General features: G+C 44.7%; 1 protein-coding gene across 1 annotated transcript in view; it reads left to right on the top strand.

Annotated features, from left to right (window-relative positions):
* Window positions 1-12069: 12069 nt before the first annotated feature.
* The window catches only part of LOC138356840 (DNA-directed RNA polymerase II subunit RPB1-like), a 153336-nt gene continuing 148385 nt past the window's right edge, over window positions 12070-17020 (top strand). Inside the window, exon 1 of the mRNA XM_069313183.1 lies at window positions 12070-12160. Coding sequence (XP_069169284.1) covers window positions 12070-12160 — 91 coding nt within the window. The remainder of the gene's footprint in view (window positions 12161-17020) is intronic.

Raw genomic sequence — 17020 nt, forward strand, 5'->3', positions numbered from 1 at the left:
AGACGTTACGAGTGGAGTACCGCAGGGGTCAGTCCTTGGACCTATACTGTTTCTGATATATGTAAATGATCTTCCAGAGGGTATAGAATCGTTTCTCTCAATGTTTGCCGATGATGCAAAAATTATGAGGAGGATTGAAACTGAGGACGATAGTAGGAGGCTACAAGATGACCTAGACAGACTGAGTGAATGGTCCAACAAATGGCTGTTGAAGTTCAACCCGAGTAAATGCAAAGTAATGAAACTAGGTGGTGGAAATAGGAGGCCAAACACAGGATACAGAATAGGAGATGAAGTACTTAATGAAACGAACAGAGAGAAAGATCTAGGAGTTGATATCACACCAAACCTGTCTCCTGAAGCCCACATAAAAAGAATAACGTCTGCGGCATATGCGAGGCTGGCTAACATCAGAACAGCGTTCAGGAACCTGTGTAAGGAATCATTCAGAATCTTGTACACCACATATGTAAGACCAATCCTGGAGTATGCGGCCCCAGCATGGAGCCCGTACCTTGTCAAGCACAAGACGAAGCTGGAAAAAGTCCAAAGGTATGCCACTAGACTAGTCCCAGAACTAAGAGGCATGAGTTACGAGGAAAGGCTGCGGGAAATGCACCATACGACACTGGAAGACAGAAGAGTAAGGGGAGACATGATCACAACCTACAAAATCCTCAGAGGAATCGACCGGGTAAACAAGGATAAACTATTCAACACTGGTGGGACGCGAACAAGGGGACACAGGTGGAAACTGAGTACTCACATGAGCCACAGAGACGTTAGAAGGAACTTTTTTAGTGTCAGAGTAGTTAACGGATGGAATGCATTAGGCAGTGATGTGGTGGAGGCTGACTCCATACACAGTTTTAAATGTAGATATGATAGAGCCCAGTAGGCTCAGGAATCTGTACACCAGTTGATTGACAGTTGAGAGGCGGGACCAAAGAGCCAAAGCTCAACCCCCGCAAGCACAAATAGGTGAGTACAAATAGGTGAGTACACACACACACACACACACACACACACACACACACACACACACACACACACACACACAGGGGGGCTGGCCGGCCGAGCGGACAGCACGCTCGACATGTGATCCTGTGGTCCCGGGTTCGATCCCGGGTGACGGCGAGAAACATTGGGCAGAGTTTCTTTCACCCTATGCCCCTGTTACCTAGCAGTAAATAGGTACCTGGGAGTTAGTCAGCTGTCACGGGCTGCTTCCTGGTGTGTGTGTGTGTGTGATGTGAAAAAAAATAGTAGTAGTAGTAGTAGTTAGACACAGTTGATTGACAGTTAAGAGGCGGGCCGAAAGAGCAGAGCTCAACCCCCGCAAGCACAACTAGGTGAATACACACAAATGTAAAGTAATGAAACTAGGGGAGGAAATAGGAGGCCAGACAATAGATACCGAATGAGTGGATGAAGTCCTTCACAAAACGGACAGAGAGAAAGATCTAGGAGTTGATATCACACCAAATCTGTCTCTTGAAGCCCACATCAAAAGAATATCATCGGCGTCGAATGTGAGTCTGGCTAACATCAGAACCGGTCAGAAACTTATGTAAGGAATCTGTCAGAACCTCGTATACTACGTATGTAAGGCCAATCCTGGAGTATGCAGCCCCAGCATGGAGCCCGTACCTTGTCAAGCACAAGACGAAGTTGGAAAAACTTCGTAGGCTAGGCCACTAGGCTAGTCCCAGAACAAGCAGGCATGAGTTACGAGGATAGGCTGAGGGAACTGCATCCTACGTTGCTGGAAGACAGAAGATCCTGGAGAGACATAATCACCACATACAAAATTCTCAGGGGAATCGATAGAATAGACAAGGATAGATTATTTAACATGGGTGGTACACGCACAAAGGGACACATGTGGAAGCTGATTACCAAATGAGCAACAGAGATGTTAGAAAGAGTTTTTTCAGTGCCAGAGTAGTTAGTAAATGGAATACACTAGGAAGTGATGTGGTGGAGGCTGATTCCATACACAGTTTCAAATGTAGATTTGATAAAGCTCGAGAAGCTCCGGAATCTGTACACCAGTAGATTGACGGTTGAGAGGCGGGACCAAAGAGCCAAAGCTCAACCCCTGCAAGCACAAATAGGTAAGTACAAATAGGTGAGTATACACACCACACCTAGGCCCTCCCCCCCACCCACCCTCCAACACCACTCACCTCACACTTGCCCTTCTTGTCTCCCTCGCCCTCTCACACACTCCCACTCACACACACTCACTCACTCACACACACTCTCACTCACATACTCAGCAACCCACCTCCCCCCTACTCCTGACCCCCCACCGTACCAACCACCCCCCCTCTCACAATAAACAGAGACCTCTCTCCCACTCCTGTTTTAGCCCCCTCTCCCCCCTTCCCCCCTCCTGAACAAAAGGGATCTAGCAGGATGTTATAAATAATTGTGTATGTGGTGGCTTCTATGGGGGACTGGTACTATTAAGGGGTAAGGGTAGTTAGAAGACAGAGTATCAAATATGGGAGAGCTAAAAGGCCCGGCCCCCAAAATAAACTATCCACAGTAATAATACCCTGCTACTAGACCATATATGTCAGTCTAAGGGTTGATCAATGCACTCCCACACAGGAAGAAGGGATACTCCTATAATTCATGTACTTATTTATTTACCCCTTAACAACCCCCCATATACACTCACACCAATAACAATAATAATAATAACTTTACCACACTACCTTACGTTAAAAAGCCTTGGTCCACGTAGGCAGGATACAAGGTTTACACTAAGAACAAGCTAGGGTAAAGTACTACTGGATAAGCACTGAAGCTGGATGCAGCTTAGGGTAGACACCACGTGGTACCCTAATACAAAACACAACACTTAGGGGTACCCAAACACTGGCAAATACTACCCCCAAGTCTCACCAATCGTTACTACCAGAGTAGGCACACTTAAACACCATACAGTACTTAACTTAATGGTACAGGAACTTAAGGTAAGGGAAATATGGAAGAGGAGAAGGGAGGAGAGTAGGGGTGCAGCCACAGAGTAGGTCTCGTCCCCACGAACGCCAGCCAGAGAAGAACGCTCCTAGCGACCAGCTAGGCCTCCCGCATGTCATGGTGCCGGAAGGAGCCTAATTGATCGTGCAGCTAAGCACATTAAAGCAATGTATGCAACGTATTGTTACTTTACAAATGATTAGAAAGTATTAGTAAGCAAAGTTGGTGCCTATGTTATTATTTAATAATCAACCCCCTAGCTCAGTCTTTAAATGCACTTTGAGAAACAAGAATAGTCTTACATCTGGCAGGGAAGATACAAACAATTGCCGCTCGTGATGCACTCAACTGTACTACCAGAAAGTTTAATAGCTCAATTTTGACCTCTGGTTTCCACTGGAGAACCCAGGGTCGTAACACAGGACTATAGGAAAACAGAACACAGGAGGAGAAAAGGAACAGGGCGAGTCATATATGGAGATGGCTGCTCGTGCATGGAGGGAAATCAGTGGAGAAAACCTAAAAAATTATCTTCTTAGACTCTAGCCCAGGCAACCAACCCCCCTGATAACAGGGATGTAGCAATGGCAGGAACCCCACCCCCTAATGGGTGCATCTTTGCTGACGTGCTGAAGAAGTGCCCAGAAGCCATGTCCACAATCAAGGAAGTTGTAATGAAAGCAGTAACCTCACAGGAGGCAAATGGAAGGGAAAAGAGCTGGTAGGTACTATGAAACAAGAAGGGTCCACAAGGGAAGAATGGGGGACTTATGACAATGCTGCAGTGTCAGGGATACTGAAGGAGATAGGAATGGAAGAAGCTGAAAAAGACATAGAAAAGTTTTCCCGATTGGCCAGTACAACAAAGACTGTAGGAAATTTCCAACAAATAGTTTTAACATTATTATTATATAATTAAATGAACTATATGAATAAACTGTATGAGCCAACTGTAATATGATTTAATGAATTGTCGGATGTTTCCACTTCCACAAAATTTTAGGGGGTAGACTTAATAATGCTAAATCCACCTTGTTAATTAAATATACTTGAGTAATGTCAATGGTAAAATTTTATAATTAAATAATTTTTATGGAATTAATAAACTAACTACAATGTCATAGGTGAAGTTTAATAAGGCTTAGCTGTCGAACAGATTATTAGAAATGAGTCTGACAGTCTCCTGAAATCAGTCAATTCCGAGCCTCAACGTGGTGACGTCGTAGACACGTGATGCACAAGTTGAGGCAACAAGCTCCCGTTGATATCCCTTCACGCTGTGGAGAATATAAATTATAACTCCTATAAAGTTAAAGTAATTTCGGCTAATCTTCATGAAAGGGATTAACTGTTTAAAGGAATTAAACTTACTTGGGTTATTTTGGTTGTTGTACGTTGTAATGGCCGGACATTCTAAAAGTTAAACATGACCATAAAAACCTATAGAAACTCATTTACCGACCGGACGCAACGTCCCTTTGTTGTATGAAACAAACAGCAACGTCTGGGAGTCGTAAGTGAACGGATGATCCCAAATTAATGCGATGCTAATTTGCTGGCTTCACGGGGATGTTGCTGATATGAGTCTCAGAGAGCAAGTCACACGTCCTCTACCTTCTCTCTCGGTGCAGGCCCAGGAATATAAGTCACAGCATTCTACTGTGTTCTAATTATCTAACATGATATTACCAACGTCACACTAGAAAGTGAAGGGACGACGACGTTTCGGTCCGTCCTGGACCGGTCCGTACTTCAGCCACGTTATTGTGACTCATCGTCTGCATTACCGACGTCGTTTCATTTTACGTTTTAATAATACACTTCAGATATCAGCGGACAATTTTCCACTGTTTATATTACTGGTCCGAAGTGTCAGTAGTTTAAAACACATACACGTAAATGGTATACGTGACGTGATTTTTAAACCAACCGGGAATCAGCTGATCGCGGCTGTGGAAATTTCGACCTTGAGATGGAGGTATTATTTGTTTTAAATGAATTAAATAAATTTCCACTCTAAATTACCATGCAAATTAAGCAGAGGTTAGACTTGGTTTTAATTAGATTTAAATAAGGAATTCTTCACCCTGTGAGGAGTGGCTGACGCAAAAGCAGCCATAGATAGTAGAAAAGTTTAGGCGTCCATATGCTATGAGTTAGTAATATTAATAGATTTAATTTCCTAACACAATATTTCTATCATATCATGCTAGGGGGCTAGTATTTGGGGTGTCAGAAATTTCTAACATAACTCTGGGGGAGAGAAAACACGGGTCATAGTTCATGATTCAGAACTGACATACCTGATGCTACCCCCAGAAATTATAAACTTAGTGCATGTTAGTAATGTGGTACGTCAATATGTACATGACGGATGTCCCGGATCTGTGTTACAGGTATAGGAAACTAAGTCGTTGACCTCTGTCATCATGGGTCCATCTGATTAATAGTTAAAGGAATTAGTCAGTAGCTCTTTTAGGATCAAGGAGACGTCAAGTTCTGCAATGAGGTCAGTGGCTTGGGGTCGTTGTAACTTGTAACAGTTACAGACATTGGTTGAGTTACTAGACATTGGTTCATCACTGGAGACTCATAAGATCATCTCAACCTCAAACGACAATTTTTTTGCACTTATGCAGAGTTGAAATATTGTTGAGTTTAAGTTTGCACTGTTGTGCAGTAATCCTTGACGGACGAGCTCTAGTTTCTTAAGAGTTGTTTTCTTCTGGAACTTCAGATAAGTCTGTTATCTGAGTGGCCTTAAGTTCCGCCAATTCCAGAGGAACTAATTTCTCTAAATTTTTAGGGTGGTTGTGCCTCGGCACTGGACCATGATAATTCATAAAATTCCCAAATGGTCAGGGTGTACAGAAACAATTTTGCCTACAGGCCCCTCTGACCTCAGCCCGTCACTGTCCACTAAGACAAGATCACCTGGGTTTAAATTTATTTTATTTTAGGGGCTTTCAGCTCCATAGTGATAATCTCTCAGAGCGGTTAGATACTCACAAGTCCACACTTCATTCCACTTACCTATCACTTTGGAAAGATGTTTATAACTTTGTACCAAGTCACTCCTTCCGACATATGAGGGGTCTTCGGGTTCCTCATCTTCTAGAGATATTAGAGGACTAAAGAGGCCCCCATTTATTAGATGGGATGGACTCAGTGGTTCTCGTTGTGAGAAATCATCAGAGGTAGGTAGGTCAGGGGTCGGTTGTTGACTCACGCCTCTATTTTGGTGACAATGGTTTGGAGTTCTGGAAGGCTAATTTTTTGGCAGTGTAAAGCTTTTCGGAAACATCGCTTAACAGTGCTTACCATGCGTTCATAGAACCCACCATGCCACGGTGGGTGAGAGAATTTTGACTATTAGCACAGTTTTCGGCGTGAAGGCATTGAGTAGACCTAGACAACACATGAAGTTGCAAGCTAAACTTTCTAATATGCTGCACTCACCTGGGGTCTATAGAAGAAGAACGAAATCTGATTATATATCATATAATCATATGATATATAATCATATTCGAATAAATGTTTCAGCTTCTAAAGAAAACATTTGAAAATAAATTCCTATGAATACCATCACATGTTGGCATCTCAAGGCATGACACTGTTGATATGCTTGCAAAGACAGCCTGTAGAAAACCAGTGGTAGAAATTGATATGGGAGTTTCATTAGCAGTGACAAAGAGAATACATAAACAAATATCTAATGAAGATCTCACAGACATAACAAATTCACAAAGAGCTGAAAGTTGTAGCATTAAATATTATGATAGATATCGTGAGGAGACATTCACATATGGGACTAATAGAACAAGAACCCGACAATGTGATGTTATAGCGGCCAGAATACGCCTGGGATATAGACGTATTTGGCAGCTTTCTCAAAACCCAAATGTCGAGTACACAATGTGTCAACTTTGTAAAAGAGAAAACATGCACTCTCTTGAACATTATATTGTAGAATGTCCCATATTGACTGACTTTCGCCCTCCTTGGCTAAGGTATGCTGAACTGTGTAACTACTATATGAATACTGGAACACTTGATGATATATTGAACTTGTACCCAAGATTAACCATGTAATGTATCAATTATACAATGTATGTATGTGATTTAACTATATATCCTGAGCTTATAAAAGCACCTTAATCACCTTCAGTGATTAAGTGCTTAATTGCACACTAGTTTCTCTATCAGCTATCTCACCCTGTCAGAGTGTAAAAGAGACAAATGTATGTGAATTCATGTGTGTGTGTGTATATATGTATGTATATATGTATATGTACGTGTATGTATATGTATGTGTATAAAGTATTTATGGAAGCTGATCAGAATTACATTTCACCTTTGTAAATGCACCTTAATGACACTATGTAAAAGACACATCGAACACTTTATGTAGGGCATACGTAAATCTGTGTATCTATGTATTTACGTATGTAGGTTAGCTTAGCATTTTAAAAGCACCGAATCACCTTCTGTGGTTGATTGTTCAATAAACCCTTGAACTATATGTTTAACACATCTCTAACCCTGTCCATGGAGGATAGAAGAAAATGTATATATGCTGGTTAGCATTGTAAATGTGTGGCCACGTCTGTGGTAGAAAATAATAATAAAAAAACAAAAATAACAAAAAATAATAAAAAAAAAACATGCCACAGTGCTCTGGGAGGTATAAACTTCCAATGCCACCGTCTTAGTTTTAAGACTGCACGTACCTCTGGGTGGTTCCAAATCTCCCGTAGGCATACCTCTCCTGCCACAAAGTTGAACCCATTATCCGAAATCACCAAATTGGGGATGGATCTACGTGCCACAAACCTGCAAAAGGTTTGTAGGAATATTTCTTCACTCATTTCAGAGGTCACTTCTAGGTGTACACCTCTTGTAGTGGCACACATAAAAAGGCATATATAGGCTTTCACAGGAATCTTGTCTTGAGTGCCTGTTAGGATAAGTGTTCCTGTGTAATCCACCCCAGTGGTCTCAAAAGGACGAAGGAGGACAACTCGTTCTCTAGGTAATGGTGGAGGTCCTGGGTAAGGACACATCCGAGCGTCATACCTCCGGCAGATCACACATGATTTAATTATAGATTTAATAGTCTAACGACCCTGGGGAAGCCAGGACTTCTGTCTTAAATCAGTGAGAGTGTGTAACAAATGATATATAATATGTGCACTTAGAAACACAAGTGAAAAATTATGAGTATATACACTAAATTTCACTTGCTAGCCACAACCGTTTGTGATGGTTGATATTATTGACTAGCTTATTGACCACATGAGTCCTGGACTCTCCTGACAAATGTACACCGTCTGAGGCCAAGCTCTGTTGATATGGTTTGGCTGTAAATTGAATATAAGTGGCTTCCAATCTTACTCTTTTTCTCAGCCGAAAGTTTATGTATTTAGCAGAACGCTGGTAATATTCGGGACTCACTCCCCAACGGTTATCACTTCTTAGTTGGCGAGGTTCCACCAATGTGAATACTACAGAGTTATTAATTAGCTTGAATGAACTGATAATAGTTTTTAAGTGATTAATTATTTCAGCTGGTTGACGAGTAGGATAGATATCGTTACCACCTAAATAAATTAAGCTTAGATGGTGAGGCCATTCTAACGCAGATGTTAATATTGGATTGTTATAAAAATTGTGAGCAGTCGCTCCTAGTGACCTAAAAATTCTCACCTCAGTGTGAGGTATAGGTCTAAGGGTTGTTGGTAAATGGCTATGTCCCACTAACGCTACTTTATACATGAAGTATTTGTAGAAATGTTGATAATAATTAATGAATTTTAGGCTATAAGATGGGCAGTCTGCTGACAGCCGCAAATAATAGAATATACTGGTATATAGCCTAATAATAATGACACTCAAGCAAGATAATGAATTTGGAGGAAACTCAATAATTTTTTTATACCAAACCGAAAGAGATTTCAAAAGGAGGAGCATGGGGAGTGTATGGAACTGGATGCCAGACCTCTTACATACTAGAATTACAGATACAATTACACACAAAAGAAGGAACTACAACTACGGCAGGCAACTGCCCTACAACAATCAGCACTGGTAAGAACAAACTGAATATGTCCACGCATAATGGGCTTGCCAAAAAAAGTCTCCCAGTCAAACTATCCCTAATAGATTAGGCTCATTCATCTTTGCCAACATAAAGGACTAAAAACAAGAACAAACAACAAAGTACAATTCATAAATGATCTCCTCGCGGAGTCAAATGCAGTATATGGAGCTTTCACAGAAACCCATGCAGGGGGGGGGGGAATTCTTGGACAGTGAGATCTGGATACCAGGATATAATCAGTACAGGTGTGATAGGATAATTAGGTCACATGGAGGAGTGGGTCGGTATATTATGGAAGATCTTGTATGCTCTGAGCTCCTTAACGTTACAAATGAGGTGGTAGAGGTACTGGGAGTAAAAATAGAGAAAATAAACTTAGTTATTATTCTAATATACAAACTGCCAGAGGCAACGGCCGAGGAATTCGCAGATTAGATAAACAAAATAGAGAATAGCCTTCATAATTTGGAGAACCCGATACCTGATAATATATCCCTAGGTGACTTCAACTTGCCTAATCTAAGATGGAGAATAGCAAATAATAATATTATACCAGGAAATCTATCGGGTCATAACCAACCACAGAATAGACAACTACTTAGATTCTGTGACAAATTTTCATTCAACCAGCAGATATCAGAGCCAACGAGAAATGAAAATATTCTAGATCTGGTCTTAACAAACAATGAAGACATAATCATGGACATTACGATATCAGATATCACATACAGTACTCGGATCACAAGCTCATTGAAGTGCAAACTACCATCAATACTCAGAATAGACCTAAACCAATGATCAAGCGAAAGGGGTTATTCAGTAAATTCAGTTTTAATAATAAAAGGATAGACTGAGAGAAATTAACAGGGAACTTACAAACATTCTATGGGAAACTGTTCTAAATAATACAAGTCCTACAGAAGGAATTGAAAAACTAACTTCGGGAGCGTATCAAGTCTGTCTGAAACATGTTCCGTTAAGGAAAGCCAGAAAGAGGTCCAACATAGAAAGAGGACGCAGACGTCACTACAAAAGTAGGAAAAAAATAACGGAAATGCTTAAGCAGACACGACTTTCCAGTCAAAGAAGGAACAATTTAAAAAGGGAGATTAAAGAAATCGAGCGGAAATTGAAACACTCATATCAAACTGTAGAAAGGCAGTTAGAACAGATCGCAATTCAGGAAATAAAGAAGAAAAGTCCAAAATACTTCATCACATATGCGAAATCAAAAGCAAAAAACACTGCCAGTATTGGACCTATTCGTACGAGTGAAGGTTCATACATGAAGGAAGACAAAGTAAGTAAGTAATTATCAAAAAGAAGGCACCAAACCGGGAAGGCTATGTAGCACCATTAAATGTGCGGGATAATCAGAGGGCGCTAAATATCATCAAGGATGCCAATACGAGAACAGAAACGCATAAGGCAAACGATATCAAAAGTATCCGAGTCACCAAGAATACTATCGAGAGACAAGTGACCGAGAGGGACAGTTGGAAAACAAAACACACGCTCGTCCTGGAAGTCAGGACATTCAACAAGGATATGCACGACCGTAAGAGGGACAATGCAATTAGGACAATAAGGAGTAGGGCGGCGCTCCATCAAGTGACCATGGGTTAAGCGAGTATGGCCAATATGCAACCTCCCCAGAGCCGTTTCCCATCACCGGTTACGGTGGTAGGAGGACGGCCACGAGGACACACAATTTTTAAGAGAATGTAGTTTGTTACCAGTAACAGATGACCAACAAGCCTGGCAACGGGTAAGAATGGAGGAATGGATAACCGGGTAAAAGTCGGAATAACAAATTCCTTTACGAGAGATGGGACAAGAGTGGACAGCTTCCCTGGCGGCAGCATCTGCACACCCATTTAAAGACACACCAATATGGCTGGGAACCCAACAAAACTCAACCGACTTAAGTTTACTGTGAACAAGAAACATCCAATGCAGGATTTCGACAACTGGATGAACCGGATTAAAGGACCCGAGAGCCATGAGGGCACTATGAGAGTCAACAACAACTACAAAGGAAGATTGACAACGAGAGAGCAGGAGATGAAGAGCATAGAGAATACCATCAAGCTCCGCTGTGAAGATGCTAGTCTCCGGAGGTAAGCGACGCATATAAGTGTGATCAGGAAAAACAACAGAGTAGCCAACACCGTCTGCAGACTTAGACCCATCGGTGAAGACGGAAACGGAGTGGGAGTGAGAAGAAAAGTGCTCAAGGAAGAGGCGTTTTAGAACCGAAGAAGGGGTAAAAGCTTTAGGGATGTGGGTCAAGGATGTACAAAACTGCGGAAGGGGGACTCTCCACGGGGGCAAAGAAGGAACAACATGAGGAGAAATATTAGAAATACGAATGGAAAGAGAATCCTGTAAGGGAGACAACCGGACAGAAAGAGAGATGCGGTGAAGAGGAACAGGAACCACAGGAAGGGTAAAAGTTAAAGCACGACAGAGGTGAGAGGAAGGATGTTGCAAGGACCGCGCAAGATAGCAAAGACAGTAGTGATCATGGCGGTCCTGGAGAGATAGGAAGCCAGTGTCAACATACAAGCTGAGGACCGGAGTCGAACGAAAGGCACCAGAACCGAGGCGCAACCCAGTATGGTGCAAAGCATCAAGACGGCGAAGAGTAGAAGGAGAAGCAGAGGAGTAAGCAGGACAACCATAATCGAACTTAGAAAGGACGAGAGAGGAATGTAAAGCAAGGAGAGTGCGCCTATCCACTCCCCAATAAGTATGGGACAATACCCGAAGGAGGGTAAGGGCCCTAGAACACTCAACATGGAGGTAAGAGATATGGGAAGACCAAGACAAACAAGTGTCAAAGAATAACCTCAAAAGCTTAGCGGATTCTTTGTACTCAAAGGGATGACCATAAAGTGACAAAGAGGGACGAAGAACAACCAGTTTCCGAGTAAAGTCATGGCACAAGTCTTAGATGTAGAAAAATTGAAGACATGATCGGTGGCCCAAGACAACATGGCATCAATCATCGCAAGTTGAAGCTGGAGATGAAGGAGAGGCGAATCATCACCCTGACAGCAAAGGGTAAGATCATCGACGTAGAGAGTGGAGAAGACGCCTGAAGAAAGAGAGGAAAGAAGACCATTGAGGGCAAGCAGATAAAGAGTAGTGCTCAGAACACTACCCTGGGGCACACCTTCGCATTGCTGAAAAGAGGCAGAGAGAGTGGTACCAAGCCTCACCCGAAAGGAACGATGAGAGAGGAAGCTGCAGAGAAAGAGAGGGAGATGACCACGAAGACCAAAAGAATGAAGTTGGGATAAAATATGATATCGTCAAGTGGTGTCGTAAGCCTTTTCCAGGTCAAAAAGGAGAGCAACAACGGAGGTCTTCGCAGCAAAAGCAGTACAAATATAGACCTCCAAGTTCACCAGGACATCTGTTGTGCTGCGGCACTTGCGGAAACCAAATTGAGAAGGGGAGAGGAGGAGATGGTGTTCCAAGAACCACACCAGACGAAAGTTAACCATACGTTCAAAGAGTCTGCAGACACAACTTTTGAGGGCAATAGGGCGAAAGTTCTTAGGGGATGTTCCCAGAGACCCCGGTTTGCAAACAGGGAGGACAACGGCACCGAGCCAGTCCTCAGGGACTGGTAACGACTCCCAGATCCGATTATACAGACTCAGTAAATACTGAGACGTGCACGGAGGGAGATGGCGAAGCATCTCATAATGAATACCATCGGAGCCCGCCGCCGTAGAACCGCAGAGGGCCAGGACAGAACGAAGTTCAGAGAGAGAGAAGGGATCGTTATAGGGAAGTCGAAGACGAGTGCAGAAATCTAAAGGACGAGATTCAAGGACAGGTTTATGAAGAAGGAAAGATCGGGGAAGATGAAGACCAGAGTTAACAGAAGAAAAGTGGGAAACTAGTTCGGAAGCGACCTGCAATGGGTCCGCCACAAGAGTACCACGGAGGTGAAGGACCGGTGGAACATCACGAACGAACTTACTCGCTATCTTGCGGATACGCTTCCAGATCTGTGGCAGAGGAGTTTCGGACGTAATGGTGGAGACATAAGATGCTAGACATTCACGTTTAGCCGTACGGATGGCCCTACGGGCCACCGTACTTGCCTTCCGAAAGAAAAGAAAAGAATCGGCCGTCTCCGACGGCGGTGTCTCTTCCAGGCTGCACGCTTACAGCGGACAGCCCCAAGTACAGACTGCATTCCACCAGGGGAACGCACTTCCGTGGACCCCGAGAGGAAGAATGAGGAATAAAGCGGAGAGCAGCTTCGAAGACAGTGTCATGAAAAAGGAGGAGAGAGCGAGGGAGAGGCAGAAAGGAAAGGTCAGAGAGAGCAGTACTGAGGGTAAATAGGTTCCAGTCCGCTTTAGCAAACCGCCACCTAGGGAAGAGGGGGGAGAGTGAAAAGAGAAAAAGGTAACAAGGATGGGGAAATGGTCACTGCCATGGAGGTCATCAAGAACCTGCCACGTGAAATCCAAGTAAAGAGAAGACGAGCAAAGAGAAAGATCAAGACAGTTAAGGGTACGAGTCCGAGAGTCCAAATTCATGGGCACACCAGAAATCAGAAGAGACAGGGAAGAAGAGAGGATAAACGGCTCAAGAAGGCGACCTCGGGTGTTCGTCAGAACATCACCCCAAAGGGAATGACGACAATTGAAATCACCCAGCAGGAGCACAGGCTCCGGCAAGGAGTCCAATAGGTGTTTCAGATCAGGAAGAGAAAGCGGGACACTCGGAGGGAGATAAATTTAACAAACGGTGTACCCTTTCCCCACAAAGATACGAGCAGTAGAACAATGGAGAGGCGAAGGAAAAGGCAAGGGGACAAAGGGAACATCAGAGCGAATCAAGAGAGCAGAAGAATTAGGAGCCCCAGCAACAGCTGGGCGGGGGAAGAGAAAGGAATAGCCACGAAAGCAACCAGGGCGAGCACCAAGCATCGGCTCCTGGAGACAGACACAATGGGGCGAAAACTGCAAAATCAGAAGTTGGAGTTCAAGGAAATTGGCGTAATAACCTCGAACGTACCATTGAAGAATAGACATCGACGAGAAGAGAAGAAGAGAAAGAACAACAACAGAGAACAAGGAAGAAACAAAGGCGAAAGAGCAACATAGCACGTTAAAGAAGATCAGGGTCAGCAAAGTCAGGGTTTGGGGGCATGGGTAAACTGAGCAAAGACGGAGGGAAGGAAGTGGGAGAACAGACCAGAGGTGGACGGGCGGGGTCTGGAGGAGGAGGAGGAAGAGGAGACAACCGAGAGGAGCAGTCAAGGACAGCAGCAGGAAGAGGGGGATTAGTAAGTAGCGCACCTTAGCAAGGGCAGCAATCAAGAGGGAAGCGGGGGGCCAAAGAAACCTCTATATCAGGAACAGGGGGCGCAACCACCGAAACGGGAGGGGAAGGAGCGATAGAGGCAGAAGTAGGGGCCGTGGAAGAAAGTAAAGCTTTCTTACCTGCCGGGGAGGAGGAAGGAGAGGAGCCAGGCTTACGCTTCAGACTTAAAGAGACAGGTGTCCCAGCAACTACGTACTGGGCAACGGATTCCAGCGTCTCAACAGGAGAAGCTGAACGAGTGCCCACATGATGACCATTTGGAGAGCGATGGACATCAGCCCACACCGACAGGCGGCGGGGAGAGTCAATAGACGGAGGGGAAGGATGGGAAGGAGGATCGGAGGGAGACGAGGAAAAAGACACAGGAGACATGACAGACCGGGTAGAAAGAAGGGGAATCCCAGATTGAGGACCAGGAGGGGGACCCTTCGGGACAGAACTCAAAGGAACAGAGGAAGGGGCAGTGGGCGAATCAGGGTCCATGGCCCGGAAACGGTTGTGAGTCTGAGGAAGGAGGGAAGGACGAGGAGAGGAAGAGCGCAACACGCGAGCATAAGAGACATTAGCATAAGGCGGGAGCCGGCGAACCTGGCGTCTCACCTCAGGAAAAGATAAACGCTCCCGCTGCTTCAGGTTGAGGACGGCCGCCTCAAGCTTGTAATGGATACACGCATGGGAGAAGATAGGATGGGCCTCACCGCAGTTGAGGCAACGAGCCTGGGGGAGAAGTGCACTCCGACTTAGAGTGACCTTCGCCCCAACACAATGGACAGAGAGAGACAGTCCCAGAGCAGCAGAGGGCACCATGCCCAAACCTCCAGCACTTGTTACTGAGTCTAGGAGAAGGAATGTACTCTTGAACAGATTACCTGGCACAAACAAGAATGACAGAGGGTGGAAGGGTCCTACCATCAAAGGTAATCTTCACAACCCGAAGGGGATGACGGCGACGACCACGAGGGGGACGAGTAAACGTGTCTACCCGGAGGACAGAATGGCCCTGGGCCTCAAGGATATGCTGAATATCATCATGGCAGTCCTGCAGATTTCGAACACCGGTCGCAACATGGGGCGGGAGGAGAATAGTGCCAACACTGGCATTCAACTGACCGTTCTTGGAGACCCGAACAGGGGTCTCGCCAAGGCAGGATAAAGCAGCCAAGTTGGAGGCCGCATCCTGAGAAGGAGCAGCAATGACACGTGTACCAAGACGGGTCGGGTTGAAGGTGACAGAGGCAGAGGAGGAGAAGTGAGGAGGAGGGCAGTCACGGATTCAACAAGGTGCCTATGAAGGGAGAAATCGCCAGGAGGTGCAGAATCAAGAGGGAGGAGATCAAAATATTTGGCCCACGAAGTGGTACCAAACAAGGCTAATTATGCATCAAGTCGGGAAGAAATTGAACGAGTGCAGCCATGCCGAGGAAGGCGTTGAGAACCCCAAGAGAGAGAGAGGGGTTAAAAAGCCCAGTAGTCACAACAAGAGACTGAGCCGTGCCAGGGGACGAGGTAGTCACCACTGGGGGCTTGGGGCTTGACCCAACCACAGAGGAGGGAGGGGAGTCGAGGGTAGTAGTCAGAAAGGCCAAAGGAGGATCAAGATCGGGGGCCAATGCAGCGGAGGCTACAGAGCCCGATCTTCCAATACGGACCGACTCGGGGGCTTGGTCGCCCACCCCACGAGCCTGAGAAGATAAATGAGGAAAAGAATTAGACATAGGTACAAAGAGAAAAATATTCATTCACGAAGGTGCCCCCATACCCACCATGGAGCCACAATTAGAGGCAGGACACCCAACAAGAAGCCATCGCCAATCATGCTGGGGCCCCCTAGGGGTGCATCGTGAGTATACACCCCACAAACGCCACCTTAAGAACCGTCAATCCGTAGAGATCGGGTTCAGTGACGAAAGGAGGATTGACAATAAAAGGTTCCCCTCGCTCTCGATGTTGGGTACTACAGTTCTACGGGTGCAAGAGTATGCCTCCCCAATCACCCGGGCGTCAAAATGGAAGAAGTCCAAAAGAATAACCAAAACAAGCAAGAGGTCGTCAGGAAACGGCAAACAGATAGGAGAAGAGGGGGAGAAAAACGGTACATAAGGTCCTAGTCAATAACGGCTTCTCCAATGGTTTCGTGGAAGACATCATAAGAAGGAAAGTGAAACGCCATGCAACCTCTGAAGAGACAACTAACACAACACCTATACCCCCTATTAGACTATTTTACAGGAACTTCTTTTCCACAGCCCATAAAACGGAGGAAAGGGTCCTGAAAGATATTGTCAGTAGAAACGTTATCCCTACAGACAAAAATCAGAAGATACAACTGACAATTTACTATAAAACCAAAAAAACGGCCAGCCTACTCATGAGAAACTCTCCAGACACAAAACAGAACGTTTTAAAAGAGACCAACGTCGTCTATGCCTTCAAATGCCCTCTTGGGGATTGTAAACCTCAAACAACTCAGTATATAGGCAAGACAACAACATCTCTTTCCAGGCGTTTAACGATGCATAAGCAACAGGGCTCCATTAAGGAACATATAGCTCTTCCCACAACCAAACCATC

This window comes from Procambarus clarkii, chromosome 74 (genome assembly GCF_040958095.1).
Source record: "Procambarus clarkii isolate CNS0578487 chromosome 74, FALCON_Pclarkii_2.0, whole genome shotgun sequence".
Classification (NCBI taxonomy): Eukaryota; Metazoa; Arthropoda; class Malacostraca; order Decapoda; family Cambaridae; genus Procambarus; species Procambarus clarkii.